Source organism: Pithys albifrons, chromosome 3 (genome assembly GCF_047495875.1).
Source record: "Pithys albifrons albifrons isolate INPA30051 chromosome 3, PitAlb_v1, whole genome shotgun sequence".
Classification (NCBI taxonomy): Eukaryota; Metazoa; Chordata; class Aves; order Passeriformes; family Thamnophilidae; genus Pithys; species Pithys albifrons.
Genome location: NC_092460.1, coordinates 54,954,469 through 54,979,337, shown reverse-complemented (window position 1 = coordinate 54,979,337; position 24,869 = coordinate 54,954,469). Strand labels below are relative to the sequence as shown.

The window sequence follows — 24,869 nt, the reverse complement described above, 5'->3', positions numbered from 1 at the left end:
ACAAGTAAAAAGGACTGTTCTAAGGCTTCCACTGTACCTGATGAGCTACCTTTAAAACAAATCAGGACTTCTGTCAAATCAGCAGAGAGAAACAAACATATATAACAAAGAAATTATGTACTAAAATGTTATAAATACAGTGAATATTGGAAAACCAAACACAAAAATAAGCACCCAACCACAGTGTGAACAGGCACATTCATCTAAACATGTAGGGATAAGGTATACTGCTTTATCAAGGTTTTACCCAACTGGGTGTATTTAATCAAATATATTCTACAATGTGTTTCAAGTGGAACTAATGATTTCAGCAGACTACAGCAAAAACATACTATCACATATATCCTAGTTTATTCCAACCTGTATGTATCCATACAGCTGTAACTCATCCTAAATGGCTATAAAGGGAGCGTGTTCTCAGGCTAACCAGTGATGTCTAGAGATGACAGATCCCCACAAGCCCTGAAGATAACAGTGAAATAATAGAAACTTACCTCACAGCAAAGGTTATTTCTTTCTTTCTCTATATAATCACATTGCTACTACTGAACCAGCCAGCTCCGTGGCACAAATCACACAAGGCATGCATGTATGACTTTTTGCAAGATAACTTCTCTCTGGTTCCCTCAAAGGCTAAGGATGCAAGTGCTCCCATTCCACAAACAGAAAATCAAGGTTTTCTATGGACTTGTATCGTGAAACCCGACTCGTATGTGGATATTGTGGTGTTTATTAATAAAGTCTGCATCTTTGCTAGCAGTGGATACATGAGCAATGTCTCCCGACGCAGAGCTTTCTTTTAACAGAAATTAACAGAAAATTAGCATCTAAGATTTCTATCCATCTATCAAAGCTGACAGAAAATGACCCATGGGATAAATAGGAGGAGGGAAAGACAGGCAGACAACGTAATCACTTAAGGCCTTTTCACTTAGGAAATGAAAAAGTTGACTGAAAAGATTATAATTAGAGAAGTATTTTAACCAAAGCCACAAAGATTGTTATGGTTTTCTACCTCTGAATGCACGAACAGGTAAAAGTCCCACCTACTCTCCTACAAAGCACTTCTAAGATGCAAACCTAAGTCCACCAAAAATATCTTTCAATGGCAACATTCTAAAAATTCAGAACTGAGTCTGTTGGCAGACATTAGCGTGAAATCTCATGGGAAAAGTCACCATATCAATACTTAAGTGATATGAAATAAGGGAAACATTACAATTCTCACAGAATATACATGAATAGTTCCCCAGAAAAATTCGTAATGTTAACTTCAAGAGTCAGAAACAAGCATTTGGAATTTGGAGGAAAATGAGAAAATTAGCATTGCATAAACAAAACCCCAAAGCTTCCATTAAACAGGAGTTATTATTACAATTAAATTATTATTACAATCAAGGAGGCCAGTGAAAACAGGCTTTTATTAGACACCTTATGAAAAACCACAGAAAAAATTCCTGCACTTTACTATTTCAGAGTTATTTTGTATTTTCTTTTTAGAGTTCTTGAATTCTAATATAAAAGAGAATCCTTTAAATGGTTCTTAGCCCTCTCTGCAAGAATTGGCAGATTTCCATTTCAGTTTGCTAATTTCATTATGTACCATTAATTTCCTTATTTCTTTCCTGTTCTAAATGTGCATTTCAAAATGTAGAGGAAACAGACAATGAACAAAAAGCAAATAATGCTTTTAAATAATTTCCTTGATTTTTAGTTTCTCCAGGATACATTTTGATAAGCAAGTTTTTACAATGACTTTTTTTCCTTAATTTAAGTATCCTGCATAAACCAATGGATCTGTCTTAGTTCTCCCAAGAAAACTCCAGCAAGCAAATTTAGGAGAATGAAGCCTTTACATCAAACCCGAGATTAACATGCAAATTTAGGATTTTGAAGACAAAACCTTTCAGGTGAAAGAAATGATATAAACAATCAATACAGCTAATGCACACATTCTTGGATTCATAACTGCATTACATGCTTGGAGTCTTGGAATTCCAAACATAACAGAACATCCCACAAATAAAAAAAAATTTGGCATGTACACCCTACTGTAACTTACTGAAATCTGTTTCCCAATCCAGTATTTGATATGAGGCTTTGAACGAAGATTTAAAATCTTACAAACTATGCCTATTGCTTTGTATGCTATAAAGCAGCAACTAGAAAATTTTACATGCTTCTGTAACAAAGACATCATTATAAGCGTAACTTTTATACACTGAAAAAAAGGAAGTGTTCTGTTTTAGTCTGCAAAAGGAAATGACAACAAAGCAAGCACAAGGGTGGCTAGTATTCATAATGAGACTCATAAATAAAGGAAATTATGTGCACAGTTATTCATAAGGTACTTTTCCTCCTTTTGTTTACCATCCTGTAAAATTCCGTTCATGAAAAAAAACAGGAAGAGAGGAAAAGGCTGAAGCAGTCAAGACTATCGCTGCTGTAGCATTTGTTTTGCAAGGACTAGAAATCCATGGTAAGTAAAAAAAATCTGTATCTTCTTGAATACATTCAGTGAATTGCACAGAATGTGATAGAAAGCTATTCAAATGCTACACTTAAGGAAGTCCTCCCAGAAATCCAAGTTTCAAAACGTATTCAGACTTTCAAAATTAACAGCTCATAAACAGTGCAATGTAAGCATTTTTCTGTGCGACAAATGGAGCCAAATTTAAGTGGTCTAAATTATGCACGAAATATATGTCAGAACAATTACAGTTAATTGAGAAGACAACCAGTTGTAACAAACAATTAAAGCAACCCCCAACTCTCTTGTCAATTTAAATGATCCTTATATGAAAAGTAAATTACCTCCATTGAGATTCGTCTGTGTATCCGGTTTCTGAGACAAACACCTGTGGGAGACTGAACTTCATCAGATGACGTTCCAGAAGCCTGGTCACTTTCCCCATCTGACCCCATTTTCAGATTTTCATGAACAATATCTTAAAAATAATCCAAAGAATTGAAAACAGTTAATCAGCCCTTTTGGACAGATGGAAACAAATCTATCACTACTGTGCATTGGGTTACACGGCAGAGTCAAAGACTTATCACAGCCATGGCAGCCTTCATAAATACTTTATATGGCTCAGGAATAACCACAAAACAAACAAGAATACTTCACGGGATCGATATGCAGACTTTATAATTCTTTCTCTTACTTGGATTGCAGCACAACTAGTTTTTCCAAACAAAAGACAAATATTGCAATCCCAATTTTAATTTCCAAAAGCCACCTTCCCCTTGCAGCTAGACTCCCTCAGTAGGAGAGGCTGAGGGAGCTGGGGTTGTTTAGTCTGGAGAAGAGGAGGCTCAGAGGTGACCTCATCACTGTCTAGAACTACCTGAAGGGAAGTTCTAGCCAGGTGGGGGTTGGTCTCTTCTCCCAGGCACTCAGCAATAGGACAAGGGGGCACAGGCTTAAGCTCTGCCAGGGGAAATGGAAGTTGGAAATCAGAAAAAAAATTCTTTCCAGAGAGAGTAATCAGGAATTGGAATGGGCTGCCCAGAGAGGTGGTGGATTCACCATCCCTGGAGGTTTTTAAACTGAGATTGGACGTGGCACTGAGTGCCATGATCTAGTAAATGGACTGGAGTTGGACCAAGGGTTGGACTTGATAATCTTGGAGGTCTTTTACAACCCAATCGATTCCATGATTCTATGATTCAGTACCTCTTCTGTTTTAGCTGCTCTTGGATACACACCATTACTGAGAATATTTAACATTTTCAAATCAGAATACCTGATGTTAATAACCTAAATGTATCTTCAGAAAGCTTAAAAAAACCCAAAGTGGAGACATGTAAGTATTACTTTCAGAAACTGTATGGCTAGGCTTCGCAATGCTAAGATTTGGGCAGGGCTCTCCCCACATGGGTGTGCCCTTCCAGCCTGCACAGTGGATTTTTTAGGTGAGGCTCAGCGTGCACAGAACTGGCCCCACACGTTAACTCCTGAGGTTCATCTGCCACGGCCAAGCGAGCTTGGACAGTGACAGTGAAGTCCTCAGGACTAGAACCTACAGCCCCCGGTATTGCCAGGAGGTCTCCCATTCAAGTACTAACCGGGGCTGACCCTGCTGAGCTTCTGAGATCTGACAGGATCGGGTGTCAGGGAGGCATTTAACTGCCTTTTCAGAAACTACAAATACGGAAACTTCAGATATAAAATGCTCTGGTGTCCACGGGTACAGGAATGGGATATATTATGATCATCTAAACAGAGGCCCACAATGTACAAGTGCTTTCAGTGGAGGACCTGACATTTAAGAGCAATTAAGTGACCTTATGGAGGAATTTATGTGATACCTGAGTTACATGATGTTGCAGTTGAAACAAGTACTTTTTAAACAATCCTTTAGATTGATCCACAAGAATTTATGCGTATTATGTATATACATATACATTATTTTTAAGCACCAAATAATTTTCCAGACTTTGGAATACTCTGTAACTAACAAGAGAAAATCAAGGTGGTGTCATTAATAGCATAAAGACCCAAATGACTGCAAAAGGACATACGTGGGAAATTGGTCATACAAGTAACTCACTATGAGTAATGCTCCATTATTGCTTCTGAAATACTTGAACTCCAAATTACTCTAGTGATTAAATACTAAGTGCTTCAAAACCCACAAATTTCCCTGCCCTCTCCTGATCCTTGATATGAAGCATTACCTTGTACAAGGTAAAAGAGAACGTGAGGAACTAAAAGTCTCAAAACTCTATCCCTCAAAAATGCCAGTATTGGCAAAACACGCAGAGATCGATTCAGCCTTTACCACCAACACACCTGGAAATATTTAACATTTGCAAAGCATTAAAAAAACCCCCAAACAACCCAAAAGATAAACTGCCCATTTTTTCACTATCAATAAGCAAGAAAAATGGATTTTCTAGGGGAAAAAAGCGCCATTAGGCCAACATTTTGTTATCTTCTAAGTATTTGTCTAGTTTGTCTCACACAGAATCACGTAGACTTCAAAGAAACAAATTCTTCTTCAGTACAAAGAATTTCCTTTTATTGAAAATAGAAATAAAAAAATTAACTCACGAGCTAATGGCAGCATGAATTTAAACTCAAAATACTGTAATTAAACACAAAACTAAGCACAAAGCATATTTTCCAGCAGTGATGTGGATTTATACTGGATTTTGATTAAAAACCCACAGTGCATTAGAATTTTCCATGCAAGTCATGCTCAGATTTGACATGAGTATGAAAAATTAACCTGCACTCCTTACATAATATGAAGGAATTTTCTGGTTTCAAACAAGGTAAATACTCATCAATGCCTCTATAAAGGCATTGTAGTTTGAACCACAGGAAAAGATTTTCAGAAAGTGGTTCCTGACAATCAGCCTTAACTTTAAGCTAAGCAGACAAAATGTGACTCTCTTTTGCTAAATGTCTAAGATATCTCTCATCCTCTGTAGTGACTTGACAGCTGTCTTTTTAAAAGTATCAAACAAACTGTGGGGTATTATTTTCAGTAATATACAATTATTACTGAAAACACTACAGCGCTGTTGTACCTGGTAAATAGCACATTCATGGAATCAGTTACCTAATAAAGATGCCCTTTTAAAATACTTTTCTGAGAGGTCATGTAATCTGTGGTAGCAATTACAGCTCTCGAGATTCTGTTTGTAAAATGAAGTGTAACAGCTACTGACAGTTGTTTCCCAATTAATTATCCTCGTGTTAGTACAAGCTCATTGACTGGGCCCCAAAGTCTATTTTGTTCATGGAAGGTAGGTAAGACACAGTTAACTCAGCAATCTCACAAAATAAAAATAACAAAATTAAAGAAGTACTGTAATTTAAGCCATGGAGCAATTACATAATTTCTTTTTTAAAAAGACTGACACTTATTAATTATGGGATTGATACTGTCATGCTTTTCATGTTTAGTTCACAAAACCACCTGTATTATGAAGTCACTAGTATAAAAACCAGACAGTTTGAAACACAATGCTCAGAACTACAAAGAACACTATTTGAAAAAGGTAATTCTTCTTCTAAGAAGATTAGCTATGTAATGACACACAACTAAGGACTATTTGAAGATGCAGTAACACAAATCCATACATTTGGGACATATAATGTAGCTGCAAGGAGATTCTGTTCTCTATAAATTGGGCATGTGACGACAAAGTGGCCTGTACCACACAAGTCTAAAAATGCAAAATTTCAGACTTACATAAGATGATGATTTTAAATACTGCTGCCATTTGATTAATTCTGGTACGTCTGGATAAGCTACATACCCATAACCAAGAGGGTTTAAGCAGGATACTGGTTGTAGCATCCAAAAATGAATCATTAACCACATATCTGAATTTCCAATGGGCTAAATAGCCAACTGCTCCTATCTACAAGGGTTTGCAGATGTTTTAATTATTTTCTAAATAGATATAATTTTAAGCTTTTTAAAAATATCTTGACTGTGCTATCATCCAATATAAATGCACCCTTTTATTTTATTGAATTAAAAAGGCATTAGCAGAGCCCTGTGTTCATGACTTTAATAGCATAAACCCCAGACTAAGGCATCAATCTAGACACTTTCATAATTTTTTATACAGGTGTATGATGACATTTGATTAAGCAATAATGACAATCATGCAAGTATTTCTTTAATTTCACTAAGCTTTCCTAAAGACAAGTCCACGTGCATCAAAGTCTGCTTGCATGGCCTTCTGACATTGTAAATGTTCAATAATGTATTGACTTGCTTTCTCTGAATACCCACCCAAGCCATTCTCTGACTTAGATGTTTATTTCAATGTACTCTACATGTCCAGTATGGCCATGTCATGAAGAGCTGTAGATGACTACAACGTAACAGATAAACTATGGAAGTACTTTTAAAGGAAAGGGCTATCCTCATTTCAGCTCTGAGGAACACACCACAGAACTGATCCAGGGAACCTACAGTGCAGCAAATGAGAACTCCTCCAGGTGAGCCATCAGCAAAGCTGCTACTTAGTACTGAGTCAGTACTGAGCACGATCTCTTCACCTTTCTGCAAATTATTACAAAAATAATCACATGACTTGCATAGTGGATTCCTTCCAAGGCACACTTTTCCAAAGCTTACTTTTCTACGAAGTGGCTGCATTTTATGATTAGTTTCAGTAATAATATGATTCAAATTAAGGAAGACCATAACAAGAAACTGCCTTTGCTGTTAACATCTATGATTCTATGAAAGCTGTATCGAAACATCATTCCTTTCAATTAATAATTATGACAATGAAAAAACCCATTTCCCTAACTATATCAACACAACTGGCAAACCAGGGATAAACTCTCTCCTGGCTGTTACTACAGTTCACCTGGAGGGTCAGCTTCAGGTGGCTCTGCACATTCCAGGAGCCTCTCCAGAGGTGCCATTAATATAAGTATGGAACAAGGATAATTAGGTTTGCTCTGCCTTCAGCCAGGTCTGGACCAAAAAGGGTTTATTAGATCTAGCTTCATCATGGACTGCAGCATTTAAACATTTTTAAAAGTACAAGACTGTAGAAGATGTAGTGATACAAGTGAACTAAAGAAATCTCTCAGTTAGACCCTCATTCACTGGTTTCACAATTTGGCCTGAGAATCATCTATGTTATCTAAAATCATCCCGATAACCGAATACTAAATTAAAAAAACACTAAGAAATTTCGAACAAAGGTACAGTTCAAAATTTTTTACTTCACACAGCATTTTACAAAACCTAAAGCTAACAAACAGAGCATTTCAAAGAAGAAATTATTTTTAACCTATTTTGGGATTTTACATGTTACCACAACTGCAGGAACTCAAGTACAGTGCTCAAAAGGCAAACAAAACTCCAAACCCCTCCCTAATTTCTCAATGAATTTTAATGTCAATAATCTCATTTGAAAACAAGCAGCATGAAGATGCACTTGTGGCAGGTCTCAGTTTCATCTGTTTTTTTTAACCAAATAATCATCCTTTAACTGCCAGAATTTTGTGATATTTCAAGGATACCTCTCTGATCACATTTTACTACCTATGAAATAGAGGAAAAACTGTAATGAAAAGGGGATGGATGAAGTAAACCAATAAAATAAAAGTCTCATGTAGTGTAGCATATTTGACTGTTTCATTTCTGATGTGATTGTCCCACACACCTCAGCTTCCTGCTGAGTAATAACCGTTCTCACATAGCAGGAACAAAAGCAGGAATGACGGGAAGAGGGAGCAGAAAGAGCAATCATGTTTGTGTGTATTCGTACTTGTGTTTTCTACCCCTAGAAAACATGTTCAAATAGCTTACATTTTCATCAAATAAGGAGTGAAAAAACAGCATCATCATATCCAAAACAAGAAGAGGTGTTTAACCTACCCACACAGAGCAACCTGGTGCAGTGGAAGGTGTCCCTGCCCATGGCAACCTCCAGGGAGGCTGGAATTAGATGATCTTTGAGGCCCCTTCCAACCCAAACCATTCAGTGATTCTCTGGTATACTCTGTGTATCTATTACATACTACTTCAACAAAATTACAAATTGTACAGGAATCTGTAGCTATTTAAAACATGTTATTATAACACTTTGTACAAATGAACATATTCAAATGGTGCATGCTATTTAAACAATGGGCCACCCTTAAAATGTGATCACCTGAGAATAATAAAACTAATGGCATTCTTCCACATTACTTACACAGTAGTGTATTTTTCAGGTGAAAAATAAAGCTTTTGAGAAAACTGAAGAATCATTAAAAGAAAATAACAACTGTGTTATGGGCCATTCACTTAAGAGCTGGACTTGGTGGTGATGCTTGTGGGTCTCTTCAAAATCAGAACATTCTGTGATCCTCTGTGTGTGATTTTTCCTTTTGCAAAACTCATTTTCAAGTTCATAGTGAGATTCTGAAGAGGAGTAAAGTCACTGGCAAATTAACATTTCAAAATGCTATAGAATGTTGTTAAAGTCAATATGCAAGTACAAGAGCACAGGCATCTCTGCACTCAAGAACACGTCTGCAGTTTACATCTATCTAGTTTAACAAATAACCTATAAGAGACTAAATATTTCTGAACACAGATTTCTTTAAGTACACACTAATTTTTTTAAACTTGGTCTTCCTGTTCAGACTCTTGGCAACTTAACTAAAGATTGGCTTGGCAAAAATGAAAAAACAAATACTGTGTACAAGACCTGAGTGAAATCAGGAATTGATACAGTAGTCAAACCATGCACACTAAACCCCATTTTCTTCTGTGATAACAACAGCTGATATAGACAATTCAAGGGGACATCAGTCTTTTTTCAGTTTGACTGGCAGTACAAGCAGTAAAAAGACATTGTTTTGAACATGATGAGTGATATGACAGCACACGAGGATATAAGTGCTTTGACTATTATTTTGAAGGTTTGTAGCTTAATCTTGAAGATCGGTTTATCACACACTTCTAAAGGAGGGCAGAAGATTGAAAAAATCACAAAATTCTAATTAATCTGTGACTTGCTCTCATTTTCTAGTATCAATTAAGCATAATTTAAAATAACATAAAAGCAGAGTAAAATATTAATGGTGGCTGGAGGCAGCAACATGACAAGTTACTTGTAGAAGAAAAAATATTTCATAACTCAGTGGCTTCACAGAAGCACAAATATAGCCCAGGACCACAACAAAAAGATAATTATGGTTGAATGGCCTTAATTTGTCACTGAAAAAACACATTTTTGTTCTTCTAATAATGATAAGTAATACACCAGTTCTTTTAAAATTCCACATATAGGGTGATTATTCTCTGTTTGTATCACATTACGTTTCTTTTACTTCTCGCCAATGCTTAATAACTGAGACAGACACATAGGTTCCTGGAAAAGTATTTAAAAATAATATTTTGTATCTTTTGTAATGTTGCAAGTTGCAACCCACTTTATGGGTCATTTCTGTGCATTATTCTAATTGCTTTCTTCCTGAAAATCTTAGAAGACATTCAGTGCCTCAAAACCAAAATTCTCAGAAAACTCCAGAAAAAACTTCTGCATATCCTGAGATTTAGTAAAGCATTTGAATAACCAGGTCTCTTGTTAAGAATCAAATAAACATTATTTTTCACAGAAAAAATAATTTCAACAAAGTAGGAAATTACCTAGTCTGCTCCCATTTCTGGGCATTGCCATGAAAGAGCCGAGGCTGCCCCCTATGACGCTGTGCGGTCTCCGCAAAGGGGGCTTCTTGAAGGATCCCGTGTACTGATGGAGAAAGGAATGCATGCTGTGAGACGTGGGAGGCCTGCCATTCTTCACAATGGGCTCTACAGTTTGCAAGGATCGAAATATTCATTGCCACAAGCAAATAGGAGTGTCAGGAACATGTCAGAACAAAAAGAAAAAGAGAAAAACCAGTTATTAAACAGGAAATCACCAGTCTGGTAAGATTATCTTTTATGCTAACAGTAGACCATTGTACTATTGCCATTTCTCTATTAATAAACAAATGAGTACAAAACATGGAATTAAGTATTACCCAAATTTAATTTTATTAAATTCTGTCACTCTGCTGCTGGATGAGTAAATGATCTAAATATATAGTCTTAGAACTTTGATAAAATGAGAATACTGTAATTATTTTCTTCTGTCTTATCACACAATGTTTCATCTTTACTATAAAATTTAAACAGAACAGCTGTTAGATCAACTATGATGAGCAAATTCAAATTATGCCTTTGAAAAATTCTCCCTCTGAAAATTCTTGTGGGCCACTAGTAGTAAGGTCTTGCTATTGGGCATCCTTAGAAGTAAACATACCTGTCTATACCTACTACAGCTGTCCTATCATAATTAAGCTTATTAACTTACAGGGTATCAGAAAAATTAAGTGTGTGATTTGTTATTTTGGCTTTCTGCTGGATTGTGTTTCAGACAGTTCACAGTATATAAGAGTTAAAAACAGGACTCTGAGACTTTTTTAAAACAAGTTGTTGTTGTTATTATTATTGATAAACAGTTTTAAAAAAGATCAAATGTTATAAATTTTAAATCCTATTTACAAGTGTGCACAGAAAATGAGTGTTCATGTTCTCTCAGCAACCCGACTGCACACATGGACTCGCACTCACAGGACGGATGTGGTACTAGAAGCTGGCTAACTTTAAAAAGACCCCAAGAAGAAGCAGAACAGATGTCAGCTTGCACTGACTGTCACAAAATTGGGCTTATCAGAACTGACAGTGAAGTCAATCATGTAAGAAAATAAAGAAGAAATACTCTCACTTCAGAAAACAAGATCAGAGTCATTTGGCAGCTACATGCAAGCACTGTTCCTGTACTAGGAAAAAAGACCAGAAGATACACTCAAAGAATACTTGAGATTCAAGTAATTTTACTTTTCCATCGTTTGATTCTTATTAACATTACAGACTGGTGTTTGGTATTATTCGGGAAACAGAAAAGGCAGCAGTCACACACTGAGCAACCACAGTGCGAGTGCTACTGAATGGAGCAGCACCCACCAAAGTGTTCCTGGAGCCACTGCTCCCAGGGTGTAGCACAGACAGGATCTGCCCAGGGCTCCACTCATGCCTGCTGGCACAAGGAACGGTCTGGGATGCCATTTCATCACCCCACCTTATATTCCCACATGCAGGACCCCCAAAATTTCGCCTTCCCTTCCAAAATAAGGTAAGCAGAATAATAATAGAGCGAGGAGAAAATACTGTATGAAAAGCAGAATTTCAATGGTGACGGAAAATAACAGCAAGAAATACCTAATAACCTAAGGAAAACAGGATCCTGGCAGGAACCCACTCCCTTGCCACATACACAAAAACGTTCTGGATATATTACTATGACTAGTCTGAGGCACAGAGACAGCAGTACACAGAACTACTCAAGGACAGGTCAGTGACTTGAAGAAATTATGTAAGGAATTTTTGCTTATAAACACAAATAACATGGTGAGACAACCAAAAAAACACCAAAAAACCAAAAACACTGAAAAAACAAGAAAATACTTTAACTCAGTTGCTGCAGAAAAAAAAATCCTGGGAAAAAACTATGCTGCAGGCAGAAAACAGAATGTGAAAGGTCATGTCAGCACTGTCACAAACCTGCCTGCATCCTTCAGTTAGCATCCTTCATAAACACAACTTCAAAGTGGGTGAACATAAGGACAAATTCACCTTACATCCATGTATATGTTCATGAAATGTTATCAGGGTCTTCAAAACTCTGCACATCTCTGTCTGAAATGCTTATTTCTGTTTCTAATACTTTGCATCATCCCTTTTGACTTGAGTGGTACCAACTTCCTTGTATGCCTTCAACAGCAGACTTATGCTAGTGCAGCAGGCAGCAAATTCCTTACCAATATTTTAATGAAATGCATTGCAGCTCATATACTGCTTTGGATAAATTAAAATTTGCTTGCTGCTTACCAACTTTCTTACCAATATGATTTGAATTTGATCAAGTCTAAAAATGTCACACGGAGTTACACGTAGTGGTGAACAAATGAATGGTAACACTGAAAACCCAAACATCTGCTGTTTGTTTTGCTGAGACAGTCAACATCAGTTATAATTTGGATGCTCAGTGGGTTTAAGCAGTTAGTTTGCGTAAGTTCAAAGTTACTTTCTTCATTTCTACTCCTCATATAAGCAATAAATTCTACATATTAAGCATGTACTTCTTAATTTTCATTGTTTCTAAAACTAAGTTTCTATGAAAATAAGAGAGACAACTCAGAGATGAATCTTTTCTGGAAAGCTCTGGGAAACAAAACCCTTCTCCCTTCAACCAAGTACCTAAAATTTAATTTTGTTTTATTTTAAAGCCCTAACAATTAACCTGGAAAGAAAATGAACAGATTTTTGTTGTCAGTATGGAAGTGTACTGCTAAAAATCACTCAGGTCCTTTAGCTCTGCCACTAGTGTCAATAGCCTTACACTTTGGAAACTCACTTAAACCCTGACCAAACTGTTGAGACAGACCGATGCCCTGTAGTTGACAGTGTATCTCCGTGATGACTGTCTCACAGAAATGTTAACTTTTGGACTGAAGTAAACATTACCTTTCTCACCCTAATGAGAAACTGAAGATGCTAGGATACATCTCAACAAAGACCGGAGAAGCACCAAAGGCAGCACAAGAGAGAACAGGGGCCCTGCAGCTGAAGCAAAACTGAATGTGACAGTTCATTCTTCAGCCATCCTGGCCACCCATACACTCCTCTATTCAATCACAGTTGCTGAGGATTCTAGTTCCATTAGCCACACCAGAGTGTGGGCTGTAGGTGCATTCACAGAGCACAGAGGCAATAATTTCCCTTGTCTACTCATGCTAAAAGTCATCTATCTCTAGGAACTCTGCAGCATGTAAAAGAGGCCAAAATTTATGAATACACTGAATGGCTGCACAGAGACGCAGTTTTATGTTCACTACTAAAACAACAGTGTGATGAGAGAGATGACTGTTTAAAAAAATTTGTTTACCTCATGGCACTGGTAAATTTGTCTGTATTTAACAATTTAAAACAAAATTACTGAAATACCCTAACATATTTAAAGTTGAGCTCAAATACAAGGATAAAGACTGATCATATTAATAAGCACACAATAAATTTACATAAACATAAAAGGCAAATGGTTGATGTAGTAACTTTCAATTATACAGAAATAACTTTTGTCATCATAGGCAGCTTTTACTTTCCTGCTGCCTATGTACTGTGCAGCCCATCATAAAATTTAGCAACAATAATTTAGGTCATGTAGTAGGACATGCTTAACTACAATGAAGTGAAGGTTACAAGAACGGTAACACAACACTAATTCTAAGTATTAATACTACTTCCTTACAAATGGGGGTTTAAAATCCTAATATACATTAATTTACAAAAAAAGGAGAGATCATATGGCATATGACGGTATAACATGCAGGCTTATGGGCTGGAAAAGTATTTTGTTCTATACAATTAAGTTTGCATTGTTGCATGCTAGAAGCTTCTAAAGAAATGGTTGCATGAATTCTGTACTCTGTTGCCTCCTCCCTGCAAATGCGACAAGAACAGCCAAGAGCTGAACCAAATATTGAAAATGATCAAGCAAACTCTTGCTGGAAATTAGCTTACAACTAATTTAGTATTTTCATGCATTTATGAGATACAAGGGTTAAAGAGATTGCTTTTGAAAAAACTACTTGACTCTCTCTGTCCAAGGCCCCTCAAATACTTCTTTGAAGTTATAGTTTCATTTAATCACTTCATTTTATTCAGGATTATTAATATGTTGAAATCACTACATTTAAGGTATAACATTGCAGTTTTTAAGATGTGAATTTAGTGACACTGTCTAGTCTTGAATAAAATGAGCCTTAACTGTGACAGTTAAATGTCTTTACTCCATATATCTATAAACTGCTTCTTATACTTTTATCTCTGTGATTCTAGGTTTGATTTGTCTTTAAAAAAATGTTTCCCTATATACAACTCACCAACATTCCTGTCCTTAGTGTCAGTGTCCTTGGTAAACACAACTTAGTAACCACTCAAAGGCTCAGCTGACATCATGGAGGTGCCTCCAGGAGCACTGTAGGTATTTTCATGCTGCTATCAGTTTAATATTCAGCCACAGCCAAAATGAATGATGGACATTAAAAGGGGAGTAAAGAAACCACCAGAAAATTCACAATGGAAGTGTATGGATCTACTGCATTTTAATATCATGCACGGTTCTGGTATTCCTCTGTCACACAGATTAAACCAGCGAAGTATGACACAACCCACAGACTTGGCGGAGGGGCTGCAGAGGCACCTCAGAATCAGCTGCACCCCCCACCTCCTGCAGCACAAGAGGGCTGGTCAGTGAGAGTCTCCCATGGCAGGCTGCACATGGAGCACTAAGCGCCTCCTCACCACAGGATGCTACAACTATTAGAACCCACAAGGCTCAAGGGGAGACTGAATGAGGAATCTGCTCACAGTTACTAACCGCACAGAGACTTGCCTAGTTCAGGAAGTCCTGAACTAGAAACCAGTACAGTTCTCTGGGGAAATGATGTTATATTTTGGGATATAATCTTAGATTTGCCCTCAAATATCATCCTCAGAGACTGGAGAACAACAGGCAGAACTCCAGATGTCCTTACAGCACAAGACTTCTGCAGCACTTGGGCAGTTCACTCATGTTGGCTCATGCTGGCACAACCATTTCAGCAAGGGTCTTGTTAATTATTTATCTCTAGGTCTCCTTCCTCACCCTGCCCTGTAATCTGTAATTCCAAACTGATGTGAAAACCAAGCTGAAGCAGTGACTTCCCAGTGGTTCTCTGTAAACTGTATTTTGTCAATTGCCATTGTAGTCTCTTCTTAGTTTGGCTAAAACATCATTGCAATCTTTGCCTCCTCCTTCAAGGAATGCCATTTCAACTCTTACATTTGTTATGCAGCCAATTAAGCTATCATGCAAATCTAGTCTTTAAGTGCGAAAGAAGTTAACTAACATTCTCAGTGAGAACATAAATCATAAATACTATAGTGATGTACAGGATGACCATACAGATTTCTTTTAAAAGTCCATAAACACTTTTGCAATAGATGTACTTTTAATAAAAGTATTTTACATCTATACAAACACATTAATTTTATATCTACAGAAACAGATATATACACCACCCCCCTTTTTTAATGCCACATCCGTGTTGTACCCAGTCTAAGTGTGCATCTTCAGCAAGTTTTAGGATTGGGCAATGCATGGTCACTGTGTACTGTTGTATCACTCAGTTTTCAAGTCTGGCAAATGCTGATGTGACTATTTATTTAATTTGGATAATTTTCTTGTATTTCTCACATTCTGTCACTCAAATTCCATTACTATTGGTATGACCCAAAATAAATACAACAGCACTACTCAAAGAAAACACTGTTTAAAATACAACCAGCCTGGCTTACTAAGGCTGTAAGAGTTGTTAGACCATGTTACTGATCTGTTTTAGAATACATACACATACTTTCCAAAAATACAGTATCCAGTAAGGCACTGATGCTTTCCTAGGTTTGAAATAATGCCAACACTAATGCTCACAAACATACAAAACTAGACAACAACTCAAATGAGACACACTGGAATCTTTCAATTGTGAAGTTACATGAATTTATGTTAAAATGTTAAGTGGAACTGCTTTTTCTTTCACTTCATAATTATGAGAACTGCCAGAGTTAAGTAAAATATTGGTGTATATAACCAAGAAGCCTGTCTGAGGTATCAGCTAAACCCAATTATTTTATAAAAATTTTCCCTTTAACTGCCATTTAAATTCACCACAAACCCTGACCTGAAATTACTCCTGAGTTAAGCAATTTTTCAATCAATCCATTCTATTCTTTTTCTTGTCCATCCATAATAACAAAGACCTACACTACCACTTTCTTTCCTTTGCTGGATTTACTTAACTGGATTTACTTAATCTGAGCTCCAGAGAGCCTGAAGAATTGCCTGGCATTTCTTTGCAAGGCCTCAGCAACTAACATACTGTCACACATCAGTCAGACGGTGGATTAAAGAAAGAAAGTGCTTTCATTAGTAATGTAAATGCATTTTAAAACACATTTTATGAATATATAGTATCACATACTCAATTACCTCTTTCTTTTTTTATGTCCCATGAGCAACTCTATTATGTGACAAAAAGAACAAGCTGGTTTTCAGATTCTCTGCCTAAATTTTGGAATGATAATTGCTTCAGCTAGCTTTAATAAAGAATCAAAATCACCTGCCATACAGTGTGAAATTTTCCCCTAAATCAAACCTCTCTGACAGAGTTGAATAAGTCTGCAAAAAAATGTTATTATTTCATAAAAGTTATCCATTCTGGACATGGAAGCCATAAAAGCACGTAAGTATGTATTTTAACTTCACACAAATAAAATACACAAGTGGAGATTTTTCTAATCAAAATAAGAGATACTGGAGACATGGAATTTATGATTGCTGATCTGGGTATAGAAATGAACCCAGGCATGTTCCATATTCTAAGTAAAAATAAACTTTTGTGCAACAGCAAGCCTGCCACAATTCACTGCTGCTACCAAAACTGTTGCTCAAGGTCCTCCTCCACAGAAAAGAAGTGTAATTTTGATTTACGTTTTAGAACTAGATTACCAGGGGGTACACAGAGTGGCTGCTGGCGGAAGGGGGGAGGCAGAACCTCAGTCACCACTTTTAGCTGCAACTTGACTTTCAACAGGCTCGACTATAACTGAATCTGACTAAATGTCCCAAGAATTCACTACCAGTTTTTATAGGAGAGGATTCGATGTAGTTTCTTTTCCACCCGCCTTCCCCTCATCCTTGCTCCAGAAAACTTCCAAGGTTATTTTTTTTTAATTTTCCATTTTAATAAAGAATGAAAGTGTCAAAAATCTGCATTTGTGAAACCAAATATTCATTCTCTAAACAGCCTTCCATTCATGAAGCTTATGATGCATCGTGACAACCTTTTAAGATTATTTACTTAGGCTTCTCAAATGCCACTATCATACAGCTTAATCATATTGTGGCATCATCTGCTATGCATTCATTTAACTGATCTGAATGTATGCTCTGTTAATAATTACTCAGTTTTTACAAGTCTATTGGCAAAAAACCCTGATTTTTTAAACTTGAAATACAAAGTATTTTGAACAGACTGCTGAAGAAGCTGTTGTCAAGAAGCTCTTTATTTCTTCATAAAGTGTAGAACGTGAGCAGGTGAATTTCTAACATTTTAGATCTGGCATGTTGTGGTGCACAACATTTAATCACACTGCTGTAAGGCAGTCAGACCCACTCAGTAAAGTTAGTTCATTGCAGGTGACAGCTCCCCTGGGAGATAGATTTAAATAACCCAAAGCAGCAATATGTTTCCTATATATGAACTCTCAAGGAGCTGGATGAGTAACACTACAAAACATTTTGTATTTGTACATTATTTCATGGGGTTGTTTCCTTGGACTCCATTATGTGATACCGAGGAAACTTTAAAAACAGACAAACCACTCAATACCACTTAAAACAGTACTTATTCATTAAACAGTAAGTTGTAACCACCAAACTATTGACTATTACAGTATTAAAAACTTAGCAGAACCTCAAGGGAGTCCTCCCATTGCTCAAATTAATCCATTTGAGTACAGCAGTCTTGCCAGAGCAAATGTTCTTCACTTGGATGACACAGGGCAAGAAATATTGGCAGCATATTTGAAGAAATATGCTGACAGAAATCTACAGAAACATAGTCTTCAACATTCTCTGAGAAATTAAGTACCTCAATTATTAAAATGGTACTGTAATGTCCTGTACACTTTTTTTTTAATTTGCGACAAAAAAGAAATTTTTCCAAGGCATCCGTTTAAACTACAAAAACAAGGGAGGATACACAAGGCAAAGAACGAAATCAAGACAATTAAAAAACACTAAAAAAGTCTGTCAAAGTTGACTTCACATGTAGTGAGGTTTTGCCTTCAGTCTGGATACCAAGACAAAAAAACCCCATTGAGTGAAATATACTCAAAGTAAAAATCCTGCCTTTGAGATAGGTATTTCATTGTGTTTAGACGATAATTCTCAGACAGCATTTTTGGTCATCAGAATCTGCACTGCAACACAGGCATGGTAGTTCTGAACCTCAATCATGTAAGAATAACAAACCATCAGTTTAAAATCATAACTGTAGAAAGGCATCACACTACATCAAATCCTTCAGAAAACTGTTTTATCTACAATTTAAATTAATATGAGTCAACATCATAGCCAAGACACAAGTGTCCCTGGCCTCTATCCTTGCATCCCTACACAAACATCTGTGAGATGACACTGCCAATCAAACAAGGAAAAAAGAGGATCTGGCTCCTTTCTGCCCTGCTTTCAGAAATAAATTGTGTTGGCTAGTTCCGTGTATTTTACTCTTCTGTACTTTTCAACTTCATCTGAACATCATTTGAGAACAAATCTCTACATACCCATTAGTGAGCCTATGCTAACAGAAATTTGGTGTATTCAGGGAGTCCACTTCTGCATCTAAGCATTGTGTTCTCCTGCCAAACCTGTATTCTACTCATGAAGGAAAACACTTATGAGTGGACAAGATCCCCACGCAGCTCTCCAAGATTAAGGGTCTCTGCAGCTGCTTTCAGGCACTGAATTTTCCTGCTCTTTTCACTTTACAGGCACTTCCACATATAAACAGAGCCTTTACGTTTTGTGGGAAGACACAAATTAAAACACAAGGGAAGAAATAACACTGTGTTATGCCACGCACATGGGATGGAGAAACTCTACTGAATAGTAGTAATAAAAATGGATGTACACCACAGCACAGAAGGGTACATAGACTGTACTAAAACCACTGTCAGTATGCTGTAAGGGACAGTACAAGGTACAGTGTTTAGCTGTGACAACTGCCAGTGACCTACAGTAATCTGCAGCTCTAGAGTGAGCTCGAGCAATTCTGGGGATTTCTTCCCCTTCTCTCCATACATTTTTATACTGATACTTTCCTTCAACACCAACAGAGAAATTTTACGGATTTATTACCAGTAAGCATTTCTGTGTTCATATTTCCAATTCAAGAACATTGCCTTGAAAATGCAACACACTGTTTTCCTTCCACACTCAAGGAATCACACAAAGCAGATGGAATGGGAGTTTCTCAGCTCTGTTACAGATGATATGACATGATTACAGCTACAGAGGCATTTGGATGTTCTGGGACAGTATTGCAATGTGTCAATTTTCACAAACATTCACCCCTCTTATGAGAGTATAAACTAGTAATTAATGCCTTAAACCTAAAAAACACTTACGCACTTTACCGTAGCTGATCCTTCCATTATTACTCACACCTGTAAAATTACAAAAAAATTATGCAACTGTTCAAGAGACTGGATCTTATGATCACATCACTGAGCTAAAACAGACTAAATGGAGATAAATATTATTCTACAAATTCATGTAGCCACTCCTATCTGAACCCCACCTGTTTCGGGTTACTATGTGTGTGTATATTTATCTATATATAAAACCAAAACTTGACAAAATAGAATGCTTTCTAAGTTACTTATGTATTAATGTAAGAGCTGTGGATATATTTTGGAACACGTCTTGCAATTATTATTAAAAGCATGCTTGGAGCCCACGATAATGCATTTCATAATATTAGACAATACAGCCACGTTTTTTGCTTTCATTAGAGAACATATGTATTTAAAGTAATCACGTAAATTTTACATTTAAGTGGGCTTAAAATATGCATCACTTGGATGTTACTTCTAGACAAATTTCATTAGTATGTCACTGGCAAAGAAAAATTTCATGAGCAAATTTAGTCATCAACTCCTACAAATTACCATTTAATATTGTTAATATTAATCTGAGCACATACATTAAGGTAGAGCCTAGAATTAAAAAGGCAAGCAGGCACGTTATTAGTATGCCAAATGAAAATATGGCAGAATGGAAAATAAACGACAAATCCACCTAATTTATTTTATATGTTGAAATATCAGAGACCACGAAAAGCTTGTACTTAGATAAAAGACTAGCCCAAAGTACACTTCAAACAGTCCACAGTTCATAAGGCTTCAGATGTACCATTAGGCATTTCACCGGTCACTCTGTTTTTATGGTTTATGCATCTGATTTGGCAATGCTTCCTCAACGTGATTTGTATGGAAGATTTAATTATATACAGGTTTATGGTCATTAAATAATTTGCTGGTGTTCCAAGAAAACCAAACCAAATGGTTATTCTACATTCAGTGCTACTGCACTGAACCATATGGATTGATCCCAGCTAATCCCATTTTGCTGCTCACAGATGAGTGATGCATACTGAGATTGTACTGACTTCACAGATGAAGCAGGCTGTGTATGAAATGAGATTGCATATAAAAGGTTAGCTGATTCAGTGGTATCAATGCACTGCAAAGAAATCAAAAGTTATGTATCTATTTTTATGTCTGCGAACTACAAATGGGACAATTTGTTCTGCATTATCAGTACTGTTCTTTCAATCTTGAAACAACCCACTCAAAGCTGGAGCTAATGACAAGGTGGGCCTCTGGACGGGAGCAACAGTTATTTGAAATCACAAGCAGTTGTTCTTGGAGAAGAAACATTTGACAGTGGGCTGAACAACACAGGCTATTGCAAAAGGGTGATTATGAGGAAAGGTCGCCAGTACTATGTACAAGTGATCTCCGCCTGTAATGGCAGCACTGTATTAGGACGTTACTACAAACATTTTACAGGACATGGAGATGAGTGTGGATTTTATGTCAGCACTGATGTGGTTTTGAATGGGCATAGTGTCTACAATCTCCACAGTCCATTAACATAGCTGTTTCCTACAAAGCTAAAAAGCTACCATGTATGAAATTATAACCTTCAGTGAACACAGCCATCAGCATGGAATGACAGGAGACAAGATGAGCAATCTGATAGAAATTAAAAATGAAACAAAACAATTGGACAGCAACACTGGGAAGAAAATGCTGCTGTAAAGGCCTTCAGTGTTCAGGGGTCTAGCCTTGACTTCCGCCATGAAATGGACATTTGCAATGTCCTTCAGCTCTCATTCTCAAGATGATGATGCACTAATGCTTCAACATAAAGCATATATCAAGAACCACTTTCTGGAGGTTATTTGCATCCCTGACTTTGATTCTCTGTAGATCAAGATATTGACATGCCTTTGATTTACTAGACTGTGCTTTTTAAGTTTCTTTAAGAACAGAGTCAAAGCCTGTAAACTGGGCACATTTGTGTTTCTCTGTTCCACAGGGTAAAGGCGCTGTTTGTTCTAAGAGCAGAACTAAGGGGACGGTTACTTCTGCCTCCTGAGATCAGCACTGTCGCAGTAAAGGATCTGCTTTCAAGATGTTAATGCAGTTATCACTTTATAAAATACTCTTCAAGAGACCACATTCTCTCATGTGTCCCAGCTGGATATTTACAGTTAGTAAAGGCTTCTTAGCACTCTGATTTTATAAGATGCCAATGCAAACCTTTCTCATTTAAGCACTCCTTTGTAAGCAATTTTTTTAAATGCCCATGGAAGGATTTTTTCCAGGCCATGTTCTCTACCAAATCTGCCTTTCACCAGAAGAGAGAACTCATTACCTTGCTGTTTTTTTCAGAAATTCTTGTTGCCCAAACCCTGATTCCTATGGTCTGTCTAAAAACTACTCTTTCCAGAATATCTTCATCTGTGGGAGAGTTGAAGCTTTCTCTAGAAAAGCAGGACTAGCAAGCATTTTCCAACCGTACTTTCTTAGAAAGGTAGAGTTGGAAAGGAAAAACAAAATAAAAATCTACAATGTAGTATCCTGTTCATCTCTGCAAGATCAAAGATAGGACAGATACTAATAACTGCATTCTGGAAAAATCTGAAAAAGGTAGCAAGTGCCAGTAAAGCTTCTTTTAATGACAGAAAATGATGAGTAAAGATTACACATAGCAAAAGTGCAGTTTATATTTCTTTTCCTCTTTTTTCAAGAGGACCAACACCAGCACAAATGCATCCAAAAAGACCCTACTAAGGCACCAATAACACTCTGTATGTATAAGCATAGCATATAATGTATCATAGTATTAGCAGTCGAGGTTCCTTCTGGCCAATGAAATAACATGGAAGGCAAAATAAAAGGTGCACTAAAAGCTAAATAAACTTGCAATCTTGCAATTAGAAATCTTGTCTTGAATTGTATTTTTATCACTTTAAGTATCTACTGAGAAGTTCAGCTTGTCACGGTTTGGCGACAAACATGCAGAAGACATCTAAGTACAGTTGGGGTAATACTCAGATAAATATGACAAGTCGCAAATGGATTCACACATGGTTTAAGATGGCATAAGAATATGCTTCTGTAAACAAGTTATTGTATTCTCTGCCCTTGAGCTGGCAGCCAGGACATGGTCTAGCGTGAAGCAAAATGCTTCTATTCTTCCTGGATTCAGTTCTCCAATGAATCAACTCAGCAACCCAGTCCACTACATTCTCTGATGCTGGTAACAATTTTTCATGCTCATTTGTTAGTGGAAAATAATATTTACATAATTAAATCGATCTTACAGAAGTATATACAGGTCTGAAGAGAATATGCATCAGTAACAATGGTGAATACAAGTGAAATCACGTGGGACAACTCTTGTCTCAGAAAGGACTTCTGACAGTGGAAAAATACTACAATTGTGGCTTCAGAGCAGACGTGATGTATCAACACGTAACAAGTTGTAATACACCTTGTTTCCCAAAATACTGGGCATGGCCCATGACAAAAATAGGACAATAGCAATGAATATACCAGGGATTAAGGCTAAAAATGAAAAACATCAATAGCTTTGTTTTGCCGAAGGTAAATTCAGCTTCCAAAACCTGGGTATGCAACTTATCTTGAATGGAGTTTTAAAAGTCTGCAAGGCAAATTCCACTGCCTCGACCTCTGCTCAAATTTTCCTGTCAGTTTTCAGGGGGAAAATTCAGAATTATTTATTGGTGTGAAGAGGGGGAAAAATAAAATTCAGATCACTTCATAACTGAGAAAAAACTTAGACATCAGCAGAGTGAAAAATAACATTAATCAGCATTGAAGATGAAATATGACTTAATGCTTCAGCCCAAGAAACAGAACAAGCAACAAAACCACTTCCAGTCATTAATACTGCAGATTGCACTCAAAAGCTGCATCATCATTAATGTGGACTTTACAGCAGTCAGTATGTTTATGGGATCAGCCAAAGACTTATGTAAGAATACACAGGCAAGCTGGTTATCCTCAATGTCTCTAGTCACCTTCAAATTGATGAAAAGACATATTACTGAGAGACATGAAGAGATGTCAGAATTCAGACTAGTGCACTGCATTCACCAATGGGAAGGTAAACAGTTTCATTTATAATACTTAAGTAATTAGTATCAATCATGTTACTATATAGTGATTTTGAGAAAAGACTCAATTTGAAGCCATATGAAGCTGATGTGAGACCAACTAAATTCATACAATGGGTTTATTTACTGAAAGAGCATTATGAGCGTTGCTGCATAAGACATTAAAAGACAAATTTAGGTTGCTTTTGATAAATAGCTGTATAACAGTTCAATACTAAAGCAAAGCAAACCAATATATAACAGCATCTCAACTGTTGAAATAATCAGGGCCATTGAATATTAGATAAATCAAAAGAAAATGTTAGTGAGGAAGCACCTGCAGCTGTGAAAAGTGAAATAAACCCCCAGTAATGCTCACTTGAGTGGGGCCTGACAAAATTCTTACATTTTCCACAAAGTGAAAGATACACTTACCATTATCTTTGCTGCTGTTTTCTTCAATTGTCATTTGTTCTGCCAGCTCAGACAGTGACTCATCAATGGTCTGGCTTCCTCGCAAGGTTAAGGAAAGTCTCCTCTTAAATTTTTTCATTCTATTGATATTAAGTCTGGCTTAAGGAAGCCTAAAACCAAAAGTAAACAACAAAAAGTGAGAAAAAATTAGTTAAGCAGAAAATGAAATTTAATTGACTGACATTGCAGAAAGGCTTACAGAAAATTTATGCAATATGCAAATTATCCTTAAAATGATACCCTTAAAGCAAGGTAGGTCTATTGGACGGAAGAAGAATGTCTTGAGAGGTAGATGCCCACACACTTTTGCAATTTTTATTTCTCCTTGGAAAAATGAGAATCTTTGAGTTTTTTGGGAAAAAAAACAACAAAAGCCAGCTAATTTGATTGCTAATATTACAATCTGATAATAAAACAAACAGCCATCTGAACAATTGGTGAGCGTGACCTCTGGGGCCTTCTCCACAGTCCCCTTCACCAAACCCGGTGAGCAGGAGGAGGCTTAACCTTCTTT

General features: G+C 36.8%; 1 protein-coding gene across 2 annotated transcripts in view; it reads right to left on the bottom strand.

Annotated features, from left to right (window-relative positions):
• CDK17 (cyclin dependent kinase 17) overlaps nt 1–24,869 on the bottom strand; it is a 95,699-nt gene that overhangs the window by 32,557 nt on the left and 38,273 nt on the right. Inside the window, exons 2-5 of one of the 2 annotated variants that reach the window (XM_071552039.1) lie at nt 24,317–24,465; nt 19,818–19,856; nt 10,131–10,295; nt 2,815–2,948 (exon numbers count right to left, since the gene is read on the bottom strand). In XM_071552039.1, coding sequence (XP_071408140.1) covers nt 2,815–2,948; nt 10,131–10,295; nt 19,818–19,856; nt 24,317–24,434 — 456 coding nt within the window. In that variant the 5' untranslated portion in view covers nt 24,435–24,465. The remainder of the gene's footprint in view (nt 1–2,814; nt 2,949–10,130; nt 10,296–19,817; nt 19,857–24,316; nt 24,466–24,869) is intronic. The other variant, XM_071552040.1, reaches the window with a different exon arrangement.